The sequence below is a fragment of the Myotis nattereri genome, assembly GCF_964212035.1.
Source record: "Myotis nattereri genome assembly, chromosome: 7".
In the NCBI taxonomy this organism is placed as follows: domain Eukaryota; kingdom Metazoa; phylum Chordata; class Mammalia; order Chiroptera; family Vespertilionidae; genus Myotis; species Myotis nattereri.
The window spans coordinates 9,585,994-9,606,163 of record NC_138082.1 but is presented as its reverse complement, the minus strand read 5'-3'; the positions used below and the strand labels follow the sequence as shown (position 1 = coordinate 9,606,163).

The 20,170-nt window shown below is 44.7% G+C and overlaps 2 protein-coding genes across 2 annotated transcripts in view; both read right to left on the bottom strand.

Annotated features, from left to right (window-relative positions):
- The window catches only part of CFLAR (CASP8 and FADD like apoptosis regulator), a 42,706-nt gene extending 36,609 nt beyond the window's left edge, over positions 1-6,097 (bottom strand). The window contains exon 1 of the mRNA XM_081096152.1: positions 6,044-6,097. The gene's annotated coding sequence lies outside the window, so the exon portion shown is untranslated. The remainder of the gene's footprint in view (positions 1-6,043) is intronic.
- Positions 6,098-19,753: 13,656 nt separating this feature from the next.
- On the bottom strand, positions 19,754-20,170 carry LOC308522746 (elongin-C-like; the record flags this gene model as incomplete). Its single annotated transcript, XM_081096311.1, has 1 exon — positions 19,754-20,170. The coding sequence occupies exon 1, from the start codon at positions 20,090-20,092 to the stop codon at positions 19,754-19,756; it is 339 nt and encodes a 112-aa protein (XP_080952437.1). The 5' UTR covers positions 20,093-20,170.

Genomic DNA, 20,170 nt, shown 5'->3' with positions numbered 1-20,170 from the left:
AGCACGAAACTGGAGGGACTAAACTTACAAATGTTTTCATGGATAGACATGGCTGACTTTGAAATGCAGTTGACTGAATTTCAGAGTAGCTCAATTTGGAAGCAGAAATTTATTGACCTTAGAGTTGACTTGGAAAACATTGGGGGGGGAAAAAGCGATTAGAGACAGGAGTATCAGAGAGAAGTGTCAAAAACGAACTATTGAGGACTTGGAATGCCATTCCAGAAAATTTTTTCTGTTTAAAAAACTTTGCAACAGCATTACTCTCCATGTTTTCATCCACATACGCTTGTGAATCTTTGTTCTCACTGATGAATTTTGTTAAGTCTCGTAATAGGAGTAGCCTGACGGATGAAAGTAGTAGCTCGTGCATATCTCTGAAGGTCACGAAATATAAACCTGATGTAAAATCTCTGTCATCAGTGATGCAGCAGCAAAAGTCCCACTGATAACATCAAACGGAGTCATAAAGTTTTCTGTCAGACTATCAGTGTACATGTATACATTAAAAAATAAATGTATTTTTCATCACCATATACTGTGTTTTTCTCGCTCGAATGAATTTTATTATTTCATCAAGTTTCTTCACATACGTACACCTTAAGAGATATCAAGTTGGCATAACATGTTCTCAAAAAATTAGGCTTGGCACGCAGAAGAATTTTGAGTCAGAGATTTTGCTGGTTTTGGCACGCACTCACAAAAAGGTTGCCCACCCCTGTCCTAGATAGACTGATCCTTTCAGTAGTTTACTTTCATGTGAAGCTGGGCCTTTATGAATGAAGAGTCTGCCCTCAGTCCTTAGGTTACTTCAACTTCAATCCACTCCTCACTAAGCCTCCACCTGCATCCTCCCTCCCCCCACATCCTTTACACACTGACACTCCGTGCGGAGCCAAACTACAACCTGCCGAAGGAAAAATCAGTAGTACTAATGCTGTCTGTTTTAAATGTTGATATTTGGTTCATTATGGATTTTTTGCATGAATGTCAATTTTTTTCAAAACATTGCATTAGAATACTATATCTTGATTACTGCGTTTTTAAGCACCCCCTTAAATGTTGTGTCTGAGGTGGTGCCTCCCTTTGCTCACCCTGCTGTCCCATTCCTGCTGACAGTGCTCTTGTAGAGGACTTGGGGGCCTCCTAGTGGCCACATCGGGGGTCTGCTGATTAACCCCGCCTTGAAAGCTCCTCCCTTGGCTGACCTCACACCTCTGCATTCTATGCAGTCCCTTGCTAACCTCTGACTCTCCACACCCTCCTTCTGCACCTGCTCCTTAAATGAGGGTGTGCCCTCCCATCCATCTCTCTCCCAGACTCTTCCCCTGACCTTTCTGTTCCCCTGACCTTTCTGCTCCCCCTGCCTATGACTTCACCCTCTCCAGACTGAACTCCTATCAGAATGAACTTTCTGAAGTTCATGGTTGAACCAAGTCACTTTCCTAATTCAAACCTTCTAAGGGTTCCTCCTCTCCCAAGGCAGGTTCCAATTTTCTTTGCATTCAAGGCCTCTTGTGGTCCAGCTCCTGCCCTCACCTCTCATTAACACCCACCTTGCACATTCGGCTTCAATCAAACAAGGAGTTCTTTCTTTCCCATGCATACTGTGAGCCTTTGCCTGGATTACCTCTGCCATTTACCTGCCTAGCAAAACCCTTCTCCGCTTACAGGGCCCGCTGAATTACCTGCTACTGTGCATCTCCTAGGAAGAGCCCACACAGACCTGGTCAGTAACACCTTCCACCGTGTTACATAACTCCCTGGCATCCAGCATTAGCTCTAATAGGTGACCAATTTTTGTCACAGAATGTCTACTTTGCCTCCAAACCATCTGATATCCAAAGCACATAACATTCTCTGTAATCAGTAGCACAGCAGCCAGCACGACTGGTTCCCGTCCTGCTTTAACCTACCCAAGGACATACTTCAGATTCCATTCTTTATACTGCTTCGCTCGCTGGAGCAAGGTCATGGCTTAGCATGAAAGCAAGGTCATGTCCACCGAGCTGCAGTAGAGAAGTAAACAGTTCCCCAGCAACACCATGAACAGGTGCTAATGCAGAGAAGCCCGCCTGCCCTGCCAGCTGCAGAAAGCTGCATGCAAACTTGCCGCTTTCAGGTAGCTGTCTGGGAATCCCCACTGAGATGAGAAGGCCCAGGACTCAGTCACACAGAAGTTTCTGGAAGGATAAAGGGGTGACTTGACCCCCAAGGCAACATAAAATGAGGCCATCTCACAGGAGCTCTGTGCATTCACTCTGAACATAACAGAAGCCACTTTCCTTCTCCATTCATGCACAGGCTCTGTGGATGTGGGCTGTGTGGGTAACAATTCAAACTGCTAATACAATAAACCCCTCTTTCCTCCTGCAACTATAAAGTGCCATTTTGTGCCCCCCCCCCCCATATTTAAAATGAGATGTGGCCCAGCCGATGTGGCTCAGTTGGTTGAGTGTTGTCCCATGCACCGAGAGGCCACCTGTTCCATTCCTGGTCAGGGCATATGCCTGAGTTTCAGGCTCCATCCCCAGTAGGGGGCATGCAGGAGGCAGCAGATTGATGTTTCTATCTCTCCCTCTCCCTTCCTCTCTCTCTAAAAATCAATAAAAATAATTTTAAAAAGTAAATAAAATAAAATGAGATGTAGTAATTCATCACATGGTTTCTGGAATTTTTGAAGTGCCAAGGATACATACCAAACATAGTCTAAAAGACCACGTACTTAGGCTGAAGCATAAACACACTCCAATTTGGTGTGTTACTATTTTCTGCATCAGTGGCTAAAAACACACATTAAAAATTATGTGGCTTCACAAGCAGTGCATTTCAATTACTGCAAATTGCCTACAAACAATAGATGATCTCACTTATAAAATAACATAAAATTTAAAGGTATATTTTATAAACTTATTTGGTGAGGCTCAGCCCCATGACTCCCAGGGAAGCTCCCACAAATTCCAGCATATCCTTACTTCCAATAACTTCCTTGGTTCATAACAGTAGCATCATCAAGGCTAGATAAACAAAGGACTGAAAGAACCACAGAATGAGAAAGGATAGATCAAAAAGAAATCATGGCCCTGACCCGTGTGGCTCAGTGGCAGAGCGTCGGCCTGTGAACTGAAGGGTTCCAGGTTCAATTCCGGTCAAGGGCATGTACCTTGGTTGTGGGTACATCCCCCGTAGGAGGTGTGCAGGAGGCAGCTGATCGATGTTTCTCTCTCATTGATGTTTCTAACTCTCTATCCCTCTCCCTTCCTCTCTGTAAAAATCAATAAAATATATTTTTTTTAAATCATGAATTATTTAACTAAATATAGCAACATAAGCAGAATTACTAGGGACAATAAAGCTAAATCTGCTTAATATAGTGGACCCCTCCTTCTTTACCAAAGTTAAGCCTTTGCTAGGGCAAACTTCTCATACAGAGCCCAAACACCTAACTGTATCTCCCACCTCTGTCCCACCCATCATCTAAATCAAGACATATAAAAATCTCAAGCCGAAACCAGTTTGGCTCAGTGGATAGAGCGTCGGCCTGCGGACTGAAAGGTCCCAGGTTCGATTCCGGTCAAGGGCATGTACCTGGGTTGCGGGCACATCCCCAGTGGGAGATGTGCAGGAGGCAGCTGATCGATGTTTCTCTCTCGTCGATGTTTCTAACTTTCTATCTCTCTCCCTTCCTCTCTGTGAAAAATCAATAAAATATATTTTTTTAAAAAAATCTCAATATTCCCTGGACAGTGTTCTCTTGTCCCAACAGGTAGTTGGGACAGCTCAAGTATTTGCTTCCAGACGGAAATTCCTTTTTTTTTAGTCCCTGCCTATTAAAATTCTCTTCCATCTTTCCAGGTATCTCTCCCATAAGATTGTCTTGACCCCCAAATCAGGTCACCTCCTCTTGCTTCACAGCATCCTTTTTACTCTTGTCTGGCATTTGTCTTATTCTAGTTTGGGCACCTGTCACCTGTGGTAAGATCCTTGAGGACAGATTAATTTCTTATTCATCTTCATTAGGCTGTGGTGGACCTTGACCAGGCCTGCCAAGCTCATTCTCCTCAGCCTTGACCTGACTGATCATCATTACATAACTCCATTAGTAAGGCTATGTGTAATGCCTTACTCATCCTAAATATTAACACATTGTATGCAGGAAACGTATTTATACGTTTTACGTTGACTGGTAGTAGAGCGCGGGGCACGTATTAATACGTTTTTTATAGACTAGTGGTAGAATGCGGGTAACGTATAAATACGTTTATTTTTAGACTTTTTTATTGCTCTAAAGGGATGCTAACATGCAGATATACGAATTCCAAAGGACAAAATTTGGGTCTCTAACACATACAATGGTGAATTATGTATGTACTTCCAGGTATAACGGTAATCAATCTACTCAACTGCAAAAATGGCCCACGCTAAGCACCACCTGTTAGCGCACGATAAAAACTACCGCAAACAATGTGTTTAAAAGCCTAATATGCAAATCAACCGGTCACACACTGACCACAAGGGGGCAGATGCTCAATGCAGGAGCTGCCCCCAGCCCGCAGGCCCCAGTTCACTGCAGAAGACATAAACCATCTTGAATATGCAGGTAAATGTGGTATCAAATTAGAGGAGCTTATTTCTTTCATAAGTAGGGAAATACTAAAAATGACAGCCCAATATCTAGAATAAGAGGAAAACAATGAAGAAGCTTTTTGTCTGTTCTGCACAAAAAATTAAATGGTTGAAAAGACAAAGTGGCTAAAAGTGGAGACCACACCAGAGAAACATAAATACAAAACAAGGTACGAAGTGGGGGTGAGGAAAGGAAGCAGTTTCATCTGGAAAGAAAAGATTCAAGAATATACCTATTACATATATGAATACATATGTCCACTCATTTGTATGTACAAGAGGTCAAAGAAGAAATTATTCCTCTAAACCCATAGTTGAGGAGGGAGAGAAAAAAAAAAATTCCGGCTTCTGAACAAGCAGATGAATGAAATGTTAATTGTGGATACACACCTTCTCATAAACAAGAAAAGGGGTCATTAGAAACCCTGGTTCCAGGGGGGAGTTAAACTACATATTAATTGAAAGAAGAAAAACAAACACCAGCAGTTCTGAAATACAGTTGGAGAAACGGCATCAGACAAAATAAGAGAATACATATACATATTTACAAACACTGAAAAGGCTGCATTTGAGTGCATAGCTGTCTAAACAACAACAACACTAAACTGTAAGCTTTGCTTATCTTAGGCAGCGGACTCCGGTGACTTTCTCCGTTTATTCTGCATGTATTTTTAACGCAGATAATTCTAATAACTTGACTGGAAAGTTTTTTTAAAAGGAAATATGACAATACAGTGCAATCCTGTGTAAAGTGCAAAAATAGCCCCTGGCTTTATGCAAGTTCAGGAACCCCCCGGGCTGTGAAATCTTCCTAGAGGAGTGACAGGAGATGAATATAAGGCAGAAACAGGGCATTTCAACAGTAACAGTATTCTTCCCTCTCTGAGTATAGTAAGGAAAGTAAGGACCCATGGGAGTCCCCGTGTGACAGCTCTGTAACCGTCTGGCTTGCTCCTTTGTATCCCAGGCTGTCGGTGCCCTGGCCTAGCTGCTGGACATCAAGTTCGCTGTGGAGGTAACTTTGCTGGGTCTCCTCCCACCACGCTGGGGGCTGCCTGGGGAAGGAGCCAAGTTCGAATCCATCTCGCCGTCCCCAGCACCCAGAGCTCTGCCCGGCCCAGAGAAGCTCCATAAATACTGGCAGGAGGATAGTGAGTTCCAAGGAGAGGAGGCATGTCAGGACTGAGACACAAGTGTCATCAGCCTCTGGGGCCCTATAAGCAAGAAAGAATGGACGGAGGGAGCCCAGGAGGGCTGCAGGAGTCTCCGGGAGGCTCAGAGGGGGCGACGGGCTGAGAGCAAGACTCAGCCCTCTCCTGCCCGGATCGGGGACAGTGCTGGACAGTCCCGGAGTCCAGGGCGACAGCACAGCGTGCAGGTGGGGGAGAGGGGCGGGCGGGATCGCCGGTTTACTCACGCCGGGCGGCCGCCAGCTGCTCAGCTGGACCTCCGACCTCCTCTGGGGCAGGCGCCACCCCTCGCAGCACCCAGCACCCGCAGACCAGCTCCGGGAAATTGCAGAGTTGGTCTTTGTCCCGAAAGAACAAGGAAGTGGACGGGGCGTCACCGGCAGCTCAGCCCCGGCGGCTCGGGCCGGGCCAGGCTTCCTGAAGCCTGTTGCGACGCAGCCCCGAGCCGCCTCCAGGCCGCCCCGCACGCCGCGCCTTCCACCCGAGACTGCGTGTCTCTGTGCAGAGTCAATGCCCCGGCGCCCGGGAAACTACCCGCGGGGTGGGAAATGAGTGGGCGCCGCGGATGGGGGCGCCCCAGAACCGAGGACGGAAACATACTTTACTTCCAGCTTCCAGTGGGCCCCCTGCTAGCGCTAATAATAGTAATTAAGGAGAAGGAGGAGGAGGAGGAAGGGGGGGAGGAGGGAGAAGAGGGGGAAGAAGAGGAGGGAGGGGGAGGAGGGGGAGGAAGAGGGGGAGGGGGAGGAAGAGGGGGAGGGGGAGGAAGAGGGGGGAGGGGGAGGAAGGGGGGAGGGGGAGGGAGGGGGGAGGGGGGAGGAGGGGGAGGAGGAGGAAGGGGGAGGAGGAGGAAGGGGAGAAGAGGAACAAGAAGAGGAAGAAGAAGAATTAAAAACCCATTAGTTACAAACATAATGTAAAACAGGAAGTCTTAGAAAAAGCCATTTTCATCAGGACATCCAACCTAGAAGCTGCAAGTAAAACAAGTGTTAGCAAATACGTGAAAACTTCTGGATGGCAAACAAACGCGCTTTGGTTCTGTTTGTGGAGTCGAGCTGTCTTGTCTGTCCTCCAAATGAAACTCTTTTTGGTGAGATTATTTAAGGACACCACCAGAGGTAAAATGCCAGCAATGTGCTTCCTCTTACCTGAAATCTCTTACCCACAGCCGGGTCTCCACGGGCTTCAGTTTTTTACCCACAGTCGGGGCGGTCTAACTTGTTTTGCTATCAACCCAAAGGCACCGCCTCTCGTTGGGTAAACGAATTTCAAAGTTAAATAAAAATAGTCGCCAGAGCTCCAACGTCCTTGAATTTACTTGCTGTCCCTGGAACATGCTTTCTGTTCCTGGAACCAGAACCTTAGTCTGCATTTCAGTGCCCTTTGTCCTACTGCAACCCATTGTTAATATTTCAAAGAACAGGCCTTCTGTCCAAACCCGGACACCATCCAGCAAAAACCTACTGGAAGCAGGTTTTTTCTAAGGCTTCACATACATAGCATCGTTCTGATCTTCCCCGAGACAAGCTGCCCTCCCTCGTCATTAGCCAGAAAGTACGATTGCTCGGCTTGGAGACCCCTCCCCGGGCTGGGCTGCGGCGAGAGAGGGAACCCGGCTGCCAGGCCAGCTGCTCCCTTAAGCGCGCGCACTCTCGCTGCAGAGAAAACGCCTTTCGCATCAACTTTTCAAAAGGAAAACATTTCGAATAGTTCACCGCAGGCATTGATCACTCTCAAAGTGATCTCAAGTTTGCAGGACGCTGGAGACCTGCCACCCGAGCTGGCGGCCTGGTTTTTGCCTCCGCTGGCCGCGGGTTACTGGGTCCCGGGGATCCCGCGCCCCGGAGGGACCGCACCTGGGGTGCCCGCAGCCTCTGGCAGCCCTCCAGGCAATCGGGGTGCGGGGAGAGCCGGGGGAGTGGGTGGGCAGGGGTGGGGGTTGGAAGGGCGCGGGGGCGGGGGGCGGGGGGCTCCGCCCCGGCCAGTGCCCGCGGGCAAACCAGAGCTAAAGAGTGGGCAGGAGCGAGTCACCTGCCAGAAGGCCCACCCCCGTCCCGGCCTTTGCCGGGAACCCCCCTGCCCAGGGCCAGGTCTCGGGAGCGCCCGGGGATGAGGAGCTGGCGAGGCTGCACGCGGGGCGCCGGGGCGCGGGGCGACACTGACGCGCAGCCTGCAACCAGGTCTGGAGCGTTTGGAGCCGGAGCGGCGGGAGGGAGAGGGCCACGTACCGTGCGGTCCGCGGGGCTTTCCTACCGCCGCGACCTTTCAGGCTTCGCTTTCCGGACGCTTGAGCAGCAAAGTGGAAGTGAACGTGGCGTTTTGCTATGCGCCAAACGCCCGTTGCCAAGAGCCTGTCCCTCCCTTAACCCTGCACACCACGGTTTGCCGGCCTACGTCTGGTCCTGTGTTCGGGCCAGAGACCCCCACTCACCAGCCCCCGTGGGTTGAACGATCTCTGGACCAGAGCCAACCCCTATTTCTTGTTTATAACCCTTGTAACCGTTTACCCGAACCCAGGGCTGTTTCGGCAGGGTTAGTTGGCGTTAGGAGCAAACACTACTAATGCTTTTTACTGAGGTATGGGAATAACTAGCAAATGTGAGAGCACTTCATGTTTTCATCTATGTGTTCCTAATAACTACTTGGCGGTTTTTCTTTTAATTTTTAACTTGTCTTGAAATAAGTTTAAATTTACAGAAAAGTGGCAAGAATAATACCAACAGAGTATTGACCTCGGTGAAAGAATAGTGTACCCGCCCAGAAGGACTCCTTCTGATCAGTTGGGTTCAAATTCCTAAGAAAACACCTAGCAGCTATGCTATAGGAAGCAGAGGCCTGCCTCTCTTCTTGCATTTCAGAGGAAAACTGCAAATGAGCTACAGCTCCTGAACCACAAACCGCTACAGTTCCTGCGGTCAGAGTCAACCGTTATAAAAAGTGATAAAAGACTTCTATCTATTTCTACCAGTGGGCTGATAAACCACCTGCACCTCGGATCTGAACTACACAGACAGGAATATCCCCATTTGCATCCACTCTGGCCAATCAGGCTCCACAATGACCCATCAAAACACACAGACCGCTGGCCAGTCAGGACAATGCTATTTTGGTTCACCAGACTCGGCCAATTTGGATACCTCATTTACATTAAGATGGACCAGCCACTGGGGTGGAAACTTGCTCTTTAAAAGGCACACTTTCTGATCCTCTGGAGACTGTTTCCCTGTTTACAAACTGCTCACCTGAAGAAAGTCTCTCGTTTTTCCCAGCCCCATATTGGGAACTCCTGTTGGCATTAGATTGGTGGCAGCTAACTTTTGTTGGCAAGAGATTGACTACCGGCATGACAGCGATGAGGAGCTGGGCTCATCCACTTTCTAGAGCACCTGATGAAAATTATTATAACACAAGCAAACAACAAATAACCATTTAAAGTTTTGGAAATCATCCTAAGAGAAAACAGCAAATGAATAAACATCTACTCAAGAAAATATATGAAAATTAGACAAGAAAGGAGATCATCTGTGGTCTTTCAACCAAGACTCCTCTTCACCCTCCCAACTCTGGAGTGCTGCAAGCAAGAACACAGGGCTTCCTCCCCCCAAGGCTCCGAAGGGGAGGAAGGAACCGGATGTCAGCAATTCTCATCCTGCCCCTAGCTACCTGATACCGAAGCGAGGTCCTGGGTGAGTGTGGTTGAAAGATAAACGATCCTTTCTTTCGTTCAGCCCCACTCATGGAACAGAAAGTGCACAAAGGAGGGGTAATAAATCATAAATTTCTAACTGGGCAGGTCATGGTGGGTAGTCACACTTCTTTCATTTTCTTTGCCTTAAGCAAGCCCTGTCCATTGTGTCTGTTCATTTAGGTCAGTGGTTCTCAACCTTCCTAATGCTGTGACCCTTTCATACAGCTCCTCATGTTGTGGTGACCCCCAATTTCATTGTTACAAGTTGAACATAATTAAAGCATAGTGATTAATCACAAAAACAATATGTAATTATATATGTGTTTTCTGATGGTCTTAGGCGACCCACAAGTTGAGAACCGCTGATTTAGGTTAACACACCTTTGAAAGGCCCCCTTACAGATCCCTTTCCCACCCCAAGAGAGCACATAATCTCTTTTGTTTTTTGAGGGAGTTTTTCTTTTCTCTATTGCTGAGAGTATTAGAGAAGACCCCCTTTAATTTTCCTCCAGTGCCCCCCTCCACCTGGCTCCCACCCCACCCCTGGCCTTCACCGAATTATTGTTTGTGTCCTGTAATTCAACCCTGACCTTGCTTTCTCCTGCCTTTATGTAGTCTTCCTTACTTCCTTCCCTCTTTAATCTCAAATGCATAAAAGGAACTGCAATCTGTTGTTCTTCGAAGCATTTTTTTCTCAGTCTGTTGAGATCCTGCTTCCAGGCATATTCTCTGTTTGACTCAAGCTTTTATACAAATTCTCCACAGGCTTGGATGTTCTTACATGGATATCTAAGCTCTACTGTGGGCTGGAGTGTGGTGAATACTGGGATCCTAGTTACCCTTACCCCAGCTCCTAAAGTGGTGGTTCAAGCCAGAAGAGATCAAACCAGAGGACCTCAGGCTGCTGCCTCCTCCTCCACCTAGCGTTCAGGGGTGGGCAAACTTTTTGACTCGAGGGCCACAATGGGTTCTTAAACTGGACCGGAGGGCCGGAACAAAAGCATGGATGGAGTGTTTGTGTGAACTAATATAAATTCAAAGTAAACATCATTACATAACAGGGTATGGTCTTTTTTTTTTTTTTTTAGTTTTATTCATTTCAAACAGGAGGCCCTCTGTAGTTTGCCCACGGCTGGTTCAGCCCCTAGACCAGGGAGGTTGACAAAGCCCAGGCTCAGTGGTTGTGCCTGGGGGAGAAGCAGTCCATAAAACACATAGCTCTTAAACAATTCCCAAATGAACTGACTTCATTTGCAACAGAACATGGAGAAATTCAAGCCGGAGGTTGCTCTCTAAAAACCTGGAGGTTGTGGTGATAAGCAATGGGGAGGAGGTTCAAAACATGGGCTAAATTGTAAATTGGCTCAATTGTAAATTGGCTGGTTTGCAAGAGAAAACCAGAGGTAAAGACAGCTGAGGGAAGTCTTCCTGGAATAAGAACAACTATTAAACACTGAGCTCATAAACGGTTGCTTCAAAGGAGCCAATATTTGATTGGATTTATGTGTAGAGCCATTTATGTCAGGCAATTGTTGAAAACAATAAGCCATCAGCCAACAAATTGGTGAAACTGAACAGCTGGTCATGGGAGCAGCACAGAGCTGCTGCTCTGAGTCCGTGTAGTCTTCCGAATTCTGCTAATGACTACGCCCACTGTCAGGGCAGGTTCCTTCTCAAACCCTGCCCATGGCACTCACTGTCGGGGCCGAGCCCCTCTGCCAGGGGCTGGGCCTTCTTGGATGCCGGGTGGTAGATGGAGAAGCCATGAGAAGTTGTGGGTGTATATAAGAAAGCCTTGGCGCCGAAACCGGTTTGGCTCAGTGGATAGAGCGTCGGCCTGCGGACTGAAAGGCCCCAGGTTCGATTCTGGTCAAGGGCATGTACCTGGGTTGCGGGCATATCCCCAGTGGGGGATGTGCAGGAGGCAGCTGATCGATGTTTCTCTCTCATCGATGTTTCTAACTCTCTATCTCTCTCCCTTCCTCTCTGTAAAAAAAAAAAAAAAAAAAAAAAAAAAATTAATAAAATATATTAAAAAAAAAAAAAAAAGAAAGCCTTGGCTGTAGAAGCCAGTGGCCATATAGCCATCAGACAAAACAGTCCTTCACAGCAAAGTCCTACACAGGCAGCCGCACACCGGCTGATAAACCAGTTTTCCGACAAAGCAGCAGTAGCCTCTGCACCCACAGCTATTATCTGAGCAGCCACACACTGCCCCAGACTCACCGCCTCACGGAGCAGCAGAACCTGAGCTCTCTTCCTCAGGAGTCTCAGTAGCCTCTCCAGGCCTCTCCCGCTTCGCGTCACAGCAGCACTCTCTCTCAGCACATCCCCTGACCCTGCCCTTTCTCCCCAGCCTCTCTCCTGTCTCTGCCTTTTCTCCCCCTTTCATCTCAGCAGCACCTGAGCTCTCCCTTAGGAGAGCTATAGCCTCAGTAGCCTCTCCAGCCTCTCTGGCCTCTCCCCTCGCTCTCCTGCATGTAGCCCCACATATAACCACCTCTCCAGTACACTAGCTGGTCCGTAACATGTATTATACCACTTTACAAAAGAGGCCAGTTGCCAACAGTGACATCAATCATTTGGGTTATAGAAGGGCAGGCGTGAGCAGTGTACTGTAGTTGTTGACCTTGCACCTGCCTGTGGTACCTTAGCCTTGAACATTCTGATTAAGATTCCCATGTTCAGAGAGGCCTTGGCCTTCTGTCATACTGTCAACAAGGGCATTCATACTCTAAGTCGCCTTGGCTCTCCAACAACTCTGGTATGGTTCCCACCCACACTGGTTGTGGTCAGGAAATAAGAAGAAAGCCCTACTCAGACTACAAGAATAACATTAGAAATGTAGAGGGGAAGGGAAACTTAGCTATTCTACTTTCAACAATGGATAGAACAACTGAACAATCCACAAGGAAATAGAAGGCTTGAGCAACACCATAAACCAATTAGACTTAACTCACAGCCAGGGAACGCTCCACACAACAGAATATGTTATCAATATACATGAGTATACATTCAAGGAGAGACCATCTGCTAGGTTATAAAACAAACCTCGATGCATTTAAAGGGGTAGAAATAATATAAAATATGTTCTCTGACTATGGTAATGGAATGAAATAGAAGTCAATAACAGGAAAAATTGGTAAAATTCACAGATATGTTAACATTAAACAGCACACTCCTAAGTAACCAGTGGGTCAAAGAAGTCAAAAGAAAAATCTAAAAATACTTTGAGATGAATGGAAATCCAGGGCAGCATGTCCAGCCCTATGGGGTGCTACTAAAGCAGTGCTTGGAAGGAAACTTACAACTGTAAATGCCTATATGAAGCAAGAACTGCTCAGGCCCAGATAGCTCACCCCAAACAGCCATCTGCTTGGGTGCCTATTTTGCCCTGCCCCACGTAGTGGCTTTAGGGCTGGGGTATTAGGAAAGGGTGGGGAAGGGAAGAAGAAAATCATGAATGAATGCTGAATTTAACAAAGTGATTTTTCTGCACTTAGTTAACCTCTCCCCAGAGACAACCTATCACTTCTTTTATGTATTCATTTATTCATTCATTTAAAATATATATATATATATGTATATATATATATATATTATTGATTTCAAGAGAGGAAGGGAGAGGGAGAGAGAGATAGAAACATCAATGAGGAGAGAGAATCATTGATTGGCCGCCTCCTATACGCCCCCTACTGGGGATCAAGTCCACAACCAGGGCATGTGCCCTGACCAGGAATCGAAGCATGACTGGGGTCATAGGTTGACACTCAATCACGGAGCCACGCTGGCTGGGCTTATTTTTTATTTTATTATTTTTTTTCTATCTAACACTTCTTTTAGATGATTATTTTATTTACTAGAGGCCTGGTGCACGAATTCATGCACCAATGGGATCCCTCAGCTTGGCCTGCTGGATGGGGCCAAAACCGGCTCTCTGACACCCTTCAAGGGGTCCAGATTGGGAGAGGGCGCAGTCCAGGCCGGGGGACCCCACCAGTGCACAATCAGGGCTAGGGAGGGATGCAGGAGGTTGGCCAGCTGGGGAGGGACTGTGGGAGGGCTCCAGTGTGTGTCTGGCCCTTCTCCCTCAGTCCTGATCAGCCGGACCCCAGCAGCAAGCTAACCTACTGGTTGGAGCATCTGCCCCCTAGTGGTCAGTGCACGTCATAGTGACTAGTTGATCAGATGACTGTCTGCCCAGTGGTCAGTGCATATCATAGCAAGCAGTTGAATGGCCTTAGCATATTAGGCTTTTATTATACAGGATTTTTCTAAATGATATGCCTACATTGTTACTACTTGATTATTTTAGGTTTAGGTATTTCCTACTGACTTCATATTATGCAAGATGAGACTATAGCACTCTTTTCCCCAAATCTTCACTCCATGTTCACCGCAACCTTTTTATCTTTCCAAGTATTTCTTGTCTGAGTTTGATTAGCTCAATCTCAGTACTTATCTATATTTATAAAAGCCAAAGCGACCGTTACAACCAAATGACTGGTTGACCTATAGCTATGATGCACACTGACCACCAGGGGGCAGACGCTCAATGCAGGAACTGCCCCCTGATGGTCAGTGCGTTCCCACAGCCAACCTCCCACAGCTGGCCAACCTCCCATGATCCCTCCCCCATTACCCTGATCATTGACCAGGCCGAGGGACCCTACCCATGCACAAATTCGTGCACTGGGCCTCTAGTATTACTATAGACATCTTTTTTTCCTGGGTAGTTTGTATTGCTGTCTTGAGATACACTAATCTTTTATTCTTCAGTATCTAATCTGTTACTTATACTACTAAGTAACTACTGCAAACAATAGTCACAGCCAAGCCAAGTACCAAACTATGATCACCTGTCTTTTCCTGCGCAACTTTTGATTTTCCCTGGAGTTAATAATTATCTTGTTTTGCTTGGTTTTCTAAGTAATTTGACCCTAGACTCTTTGGTCAGTTATCCATATTGATTGGATGGTAGTTACATGGGAGTATGCATTTGTCAGACTCACTGAATTGTACATGTAAAATGAGTGTATTTATGCACATTATGCAAATTATACATTGATAAAGCTGATTTTAAAATAAACAGGCAAGCAAAAGTGAATTGGAAGCTCTGAGCTCCTAAGTAGATCTATTCCATCTTAAGCATCTCAGTGGATGATCTAGCTGAGCTATTAACTTGGGGAACTTCTATAGTCAGTATTTTCAAAACTTTTCTGTTAACTTGATCAGATTTAGCAGAGATGACTCTTCTAATCTTCTACCTGCAGAGTAAGAACCTGGTTGCCAGGACTCCCAAAGTGGGGTGGGAAATGATTGATGAGGTTCCCTAACCCTATAGGTACACCCATCTTAGATGAACACTCTTTTTTTTAAATATATATTTTATTGATTTTTTTACAGAGAGGAAGGTAGAGGGATAGAGAGCTTGAAACATCGCTGAGAGAGAAATATCAATCAGCTGCCTCCTGCACACTCTCTACTGGGGTTGTGCCCGCAACCCAGGTACATACCCTTGACCGGAATCGGACCTGTGACCCTTCAGTCCGCAGGCTGATGCTCTATCCACTGAGCCAAACCGGTTAGGGCTTAGCTGGACACTCTTGACCTGCCCCATTCTTTTGTTTTTAGAATCCAACTCTCTCCAGTTTTACCTCCCATATATCTGATTATTTTTTCTCAGCCTCTTTATGGACCTCCTTTTTTATTTAGTTTTTTGTTGTTTGTTTTCTTGTCCCTTAACCTCTTACTTGACCTCTTCTTTTGGTCAACCAGGATTTAATTATCTTCTTGTTTTAGTGGTCAGACATCTCTCTACTGTGTTTCTCTAGTTTCCCTGTCCATCTGATTTCTCCCAGGGTCTGCTGGAGTTCTGTGTATCTGTTGTCCGCCTTCATGAAGTACTAAAGGGATGTGCTGAGTACAGAATGTGACACAGAGAAATAGTCAAGGTCAGAGGTGAGGAAAATCATCAGAGCTCAAAGGTCACCAGCTGTTTCAGCAATGTTCCAGGCCTGGAGGGAGATGCTGACACAGATGGAGACCAAGCCTGGGTGCAGATGTGGCATTTCTGTGTCTTACTGCTGCTATTCCTTATCTGTGCTGCCTACTTCCATGATGTTACTCCACTGCAAGGAGCCCTTTCCCGACACAAAGTAAATGGATCACTGAGTAGTGGGGGGGATATTAGTCCTATACTAAAGGCTGCTCTGGTCCCATATAACAAAGCTAAGAGTAAGTCTCAAAAGGATTAGACTGTTTATCAATAATTTACCTTTATCTCAGAACAAAGTTCAAAAATATTTAACAGGAAAACAAAAAATATTGAGCACCCAACAAAGTTCACAATGTCTGGCATTTAATTTTAAAAAATTACAAGAATGCACAGAATTGGGAAAATACAGCCATATGGTGACTACAATCAATCAATAGAATTAAACCCAGAAATGTCAATATAAGTTAGCAACAGATTAGCTACTGAAGAATAAAAGATTAGTGCATCTGAAGACAGAGCAATAGAAACTATCCATGAAAAAAAAAAAAGATTGGGGGGAAAAAAACATCGATATTAGATATTAGGGATGTTGCAGTATAAGTTCAAGCACCCTAATATACATGTCAGTGAAAGAGAGTACAGAAGACAGAAAAACTAGTTGGAGAAATAATGGCTGAAAACTACAAATTAGATAAAAATTATAAACCCGTATAGATCAAAGAAACTAAAAAAACAGCAACAACCAAGTATAAGACACACGAATAAAACTACACCACATAACATGATAAATTGTTTAAAAATGGTGATATGAATATAAATGACCTGTTAATCTGCCCCATCACATCCCCTTTGGACAGAAACTGACTGAGCTAAAGACACAGTACCCCTGGAACATTGCCAGAATATGAAGTTCAGTGTCTGTCCCATTCCAGACTCTTTAAATGAATTTGATCAGCGCTAAAATGTGAGATCCAGTCTCAGGTAGCACGAGCTATCACCAGATTTCATCTGAACAACCTGCCATTTACTACCCAAAACTGTTCCATTTACTTTCTTTGCCTGCCTGGCCTGTCAATCTTCTTGAATTTTAACCTATGCGCACGTCCTTTTTACTTACATAATCTATTTGGGCAGGATTTTCTGGCTTTAGTTCTCAGGGTTCTCTCCAGACCTGATTTGGTAATGTCCTCTGTCCCAACTCAGGACTTACCCCAGATAGGCCAACCACCTTTCCTACCAGTTTTCTTGTGAAAATTTTCCAGGAAATTATAAGGATAGATCTTAAAAGTTGTCAGCACAAGAAAAAATAATTGTAACTATGTGAAGTGAAGGATGTTAACTAAATTTAATTCTAGTAATCATTTTGCAATACATACATATATCGAATTGATTAGGTTATACGCCTAAAATGAGTACAATGTTGCATGTCAATTACATCACAATAAACAAAAATTTCCAGAAAGAAGTTAAACTTTCTGGCCATGTGGCCAGATTCCAGGCAATATTGGAATCCACCTCAGTGCTATGAAAATTGTGTCAAGTTGAAAGTTGAGAATTTCAATTGCCTTCGTTATGTAAATCTGAAGGTTGAATTGAAATATGTTTTCACATCAAATATGCCTTATCAGAAATACCTGTCTTCTTGCTGTCTCAATCAAAATTGAGCAATAACATCCAGCTGGTGTGCCTCAGTGGTTGAGCATCGACCTATGAACCAGGAGGTCAGGGTTCCATTCTCGGTCAGGGCACACACCTGGTTTACAGGCAAAATCCCCAGTAGGGGACATGCAGGAGGCAGCCGATCAATGATTCTCTCTCATCATTGATATATCTATCTTTCTCTCCCTCTCTCTTCCTCTTTGAAATCAACAAAAATATATGTTAAAATTTTTTTTAATTGAGCAATAACTAGTAGTACTATTGACACAAATACCAATTCTACAGCAAGGCACTTTTGTATAAATAAAGTTGAATAAAATATTTTGGGACATCTTTTGTATTACTGCAAACATTAATCTTTTTAATTGCTTGCTTCTACAGTGGTCATTAAAAAATTAGCCTTCCACAAACATGGGTTCCTGATCATACTGATCTTTTTTAAAGACACTCAGACACACTTCTGCTGTATTAAAAATACTTACATGTCTATGTAGAGCCATGTGTGGCTTATGTGTACAACCTTAACATAAGTCAGAATGTGTGCTACAGCTTTGGTAATCCCAACAGAGGCTAAGTAAGTCCAAAGCAGTTCTGGAACACAGCTTTATTTTTATGCTAGAGGCTCAGAGTGTGAAATTGCGCGGCCCCACCCACCCACATGCACCTCCCCATGTGGGCGCCGCCCCACAGTGCTTGCAGCCTCACCCACCCACCCACCCACCACCCCGTCTCACCACACCCATCCACCCACCGCCCTGCTGGCCGCCAGTCTTGAGCCGTGAGCCCTGCCACCACAAGCAGCTTGCGGGCCAGGGGGAGGGACTGAGAGGTGCTCCATGCACCTCCTGGTGACTGGTCATTTGGTCGTGCTGGCATTATGGCATTACAGCCACTGGCCTTTTATAATATAGACTAGAGGCCCGGTGCACAAAAATTTGTGCACTGGCGGGGGGGGGGGCGGTTTCCCTCAGCCCGACCTGTGCCCTCTCACGGTCTGGGACCCCTCAGGAGATAACCACCCTGCTGGCTTAGGCCTGCTCCCCGGGTCGCAGATGGCAGGCCTGGATGGCAGCAGGTGGGCAGCGGATTGCTCTGCCCCACCCCGCCTGCAGTATGCAAATTTAACAGTCATCTTTGTTGGGTTAATTTGCATACTCTTCTGATTGACTGATGGGCGTAGCAAAGGTATGGTCCATTAGCATCTTTGTCTCTTAATTGTGTAGATGGGTGAGCATTTGGACCCACAGTGGGGCAACCAGGAAAGAATGAGAAAATTAAAAATGGTTTTAGTCTCAAGGAATTCATAATCTAGAGGCAAGACAAGCATTAAGCAAAGTTGAATGAGGTAAATTAAATATAAGCATCAGGCTGAGGGCTTGAAGAGATGAAATTTATTACGTTTGTGGCAGGAATTCAGTTCCACTAAGTAGGACAGGGAGTGAAAGGGAATGTGGGTAATCAGGGAAAATAGTCTGGGCTTCAACCAGCTGCTGATGCTGAGTTTTGAAATTCTGATGGCACTGAAGCTAAATCTATGTGATTTGTGGCTTAGTGAAAAGGTGTCTCAGTATTTCCTGTGGCCTTTGAAAACTGTTGGATCCTGATAAGAATGCTTTCAGTTAATCTATACAGTCAGGTCAGCTTCACTCTATCATCAACATACTCAGGACACCTCTCAAGTTGTCCAGGGAACCACACAAACCCCCATATTTCTCCTCAGAGGTTGCATGTGCAAGCCACTTAGTTTAGATTTTGTCACTTTTTTTTGAAATTATACACTTTATTATGCTTTCTATTATCTTTAGTAAGAATAATAAATTGACCTTAAAAGATAGCAAAAAGGGAAAATGAATTATTTAATATATGAACCAAGTATAATAAATGTTTGTAAGTAGATTAAAAAAAGAGGTGATCAATGCATAAATTGAATAAAATTACCTAGTTTGGTAAAGATGGAGATTCTGATTTAAAATAGAAGAGTGATATACATGAAATAAAAAAGTGACATATTTTATTTAATTTTTTTCAAAAAGTGACATATTTTAAAGCTCTTTCAACATCTGATGGTTGTTTTTATTTTCTTACTCTTTTCTTTCTTGCCTTTTTAAAAGATTGATTGTAGGTGGTCAAACAAAAGGGAAATGTATAGCCCTCACAAAAACTGATTCCAAATTTTTTTTAATTTAAACTTACTTTCAACATTTTCAATACACTTTAGTAATTACTTATGAGGGTTTCCTTTCCTCAAAACACTGTGGAAAAAAAATAGTGTAATTGTGTGTAAGTAGTTTAAATGAGAATTTATATTCATTCTAAAAATGTTGATAGTGTCTTCACTTAAAAACAGAACTAAGTCCAACTTAAATACCTGTTGAACATGTACCACGTGTAAGGCACTGTGTAAGAGATAAGATGATAAATAAAGCAAGATTTTCAAGAATTTATAACCTTCTAGAGAAGAATAAGGCAAGTATAAAAATACCTAAGTTATAAGATAAGGCAAGATATGCTTTATTAGGAAGGTACAAAGTTCTGTGCAATTTTCTTTTTAAATATTGGAAAAAGTTAACAGTTTATTATAATTTATTATATTTAACAATCTAGGAAGTTTGCAGCCATCAGCAGTTCCAGTGCAATTTCAGGTGCAATTGGGAATTCAGGAATTTCCGTGGAGCTGTTAGTGTAGCGAACCTTGTAAGTAAAATACATGCACACTTTTGATAGCAGGTGTGAAGGGATCTCTCTAAAATTGACTTCATTAGTTTCATTCTCAGCAAATTGACCTGGGCCACTCAACATGGCTTTTATTGTTCCTGATGTTAATGCATGTTCTCTTTTTACAATAAATTCATGACCATCTGAAGATATCAATTTGACATACATGACATCAGGGCCTTCACAACCACCATAGGTTTTCTCTTCTCCATCCATTATGTTCTTATGAAATTCTACTTCGCTTGCACAGGAAGTTTAGTAGTTTCTCGTCAGTCCCGCAGCTGCCACAGCCAC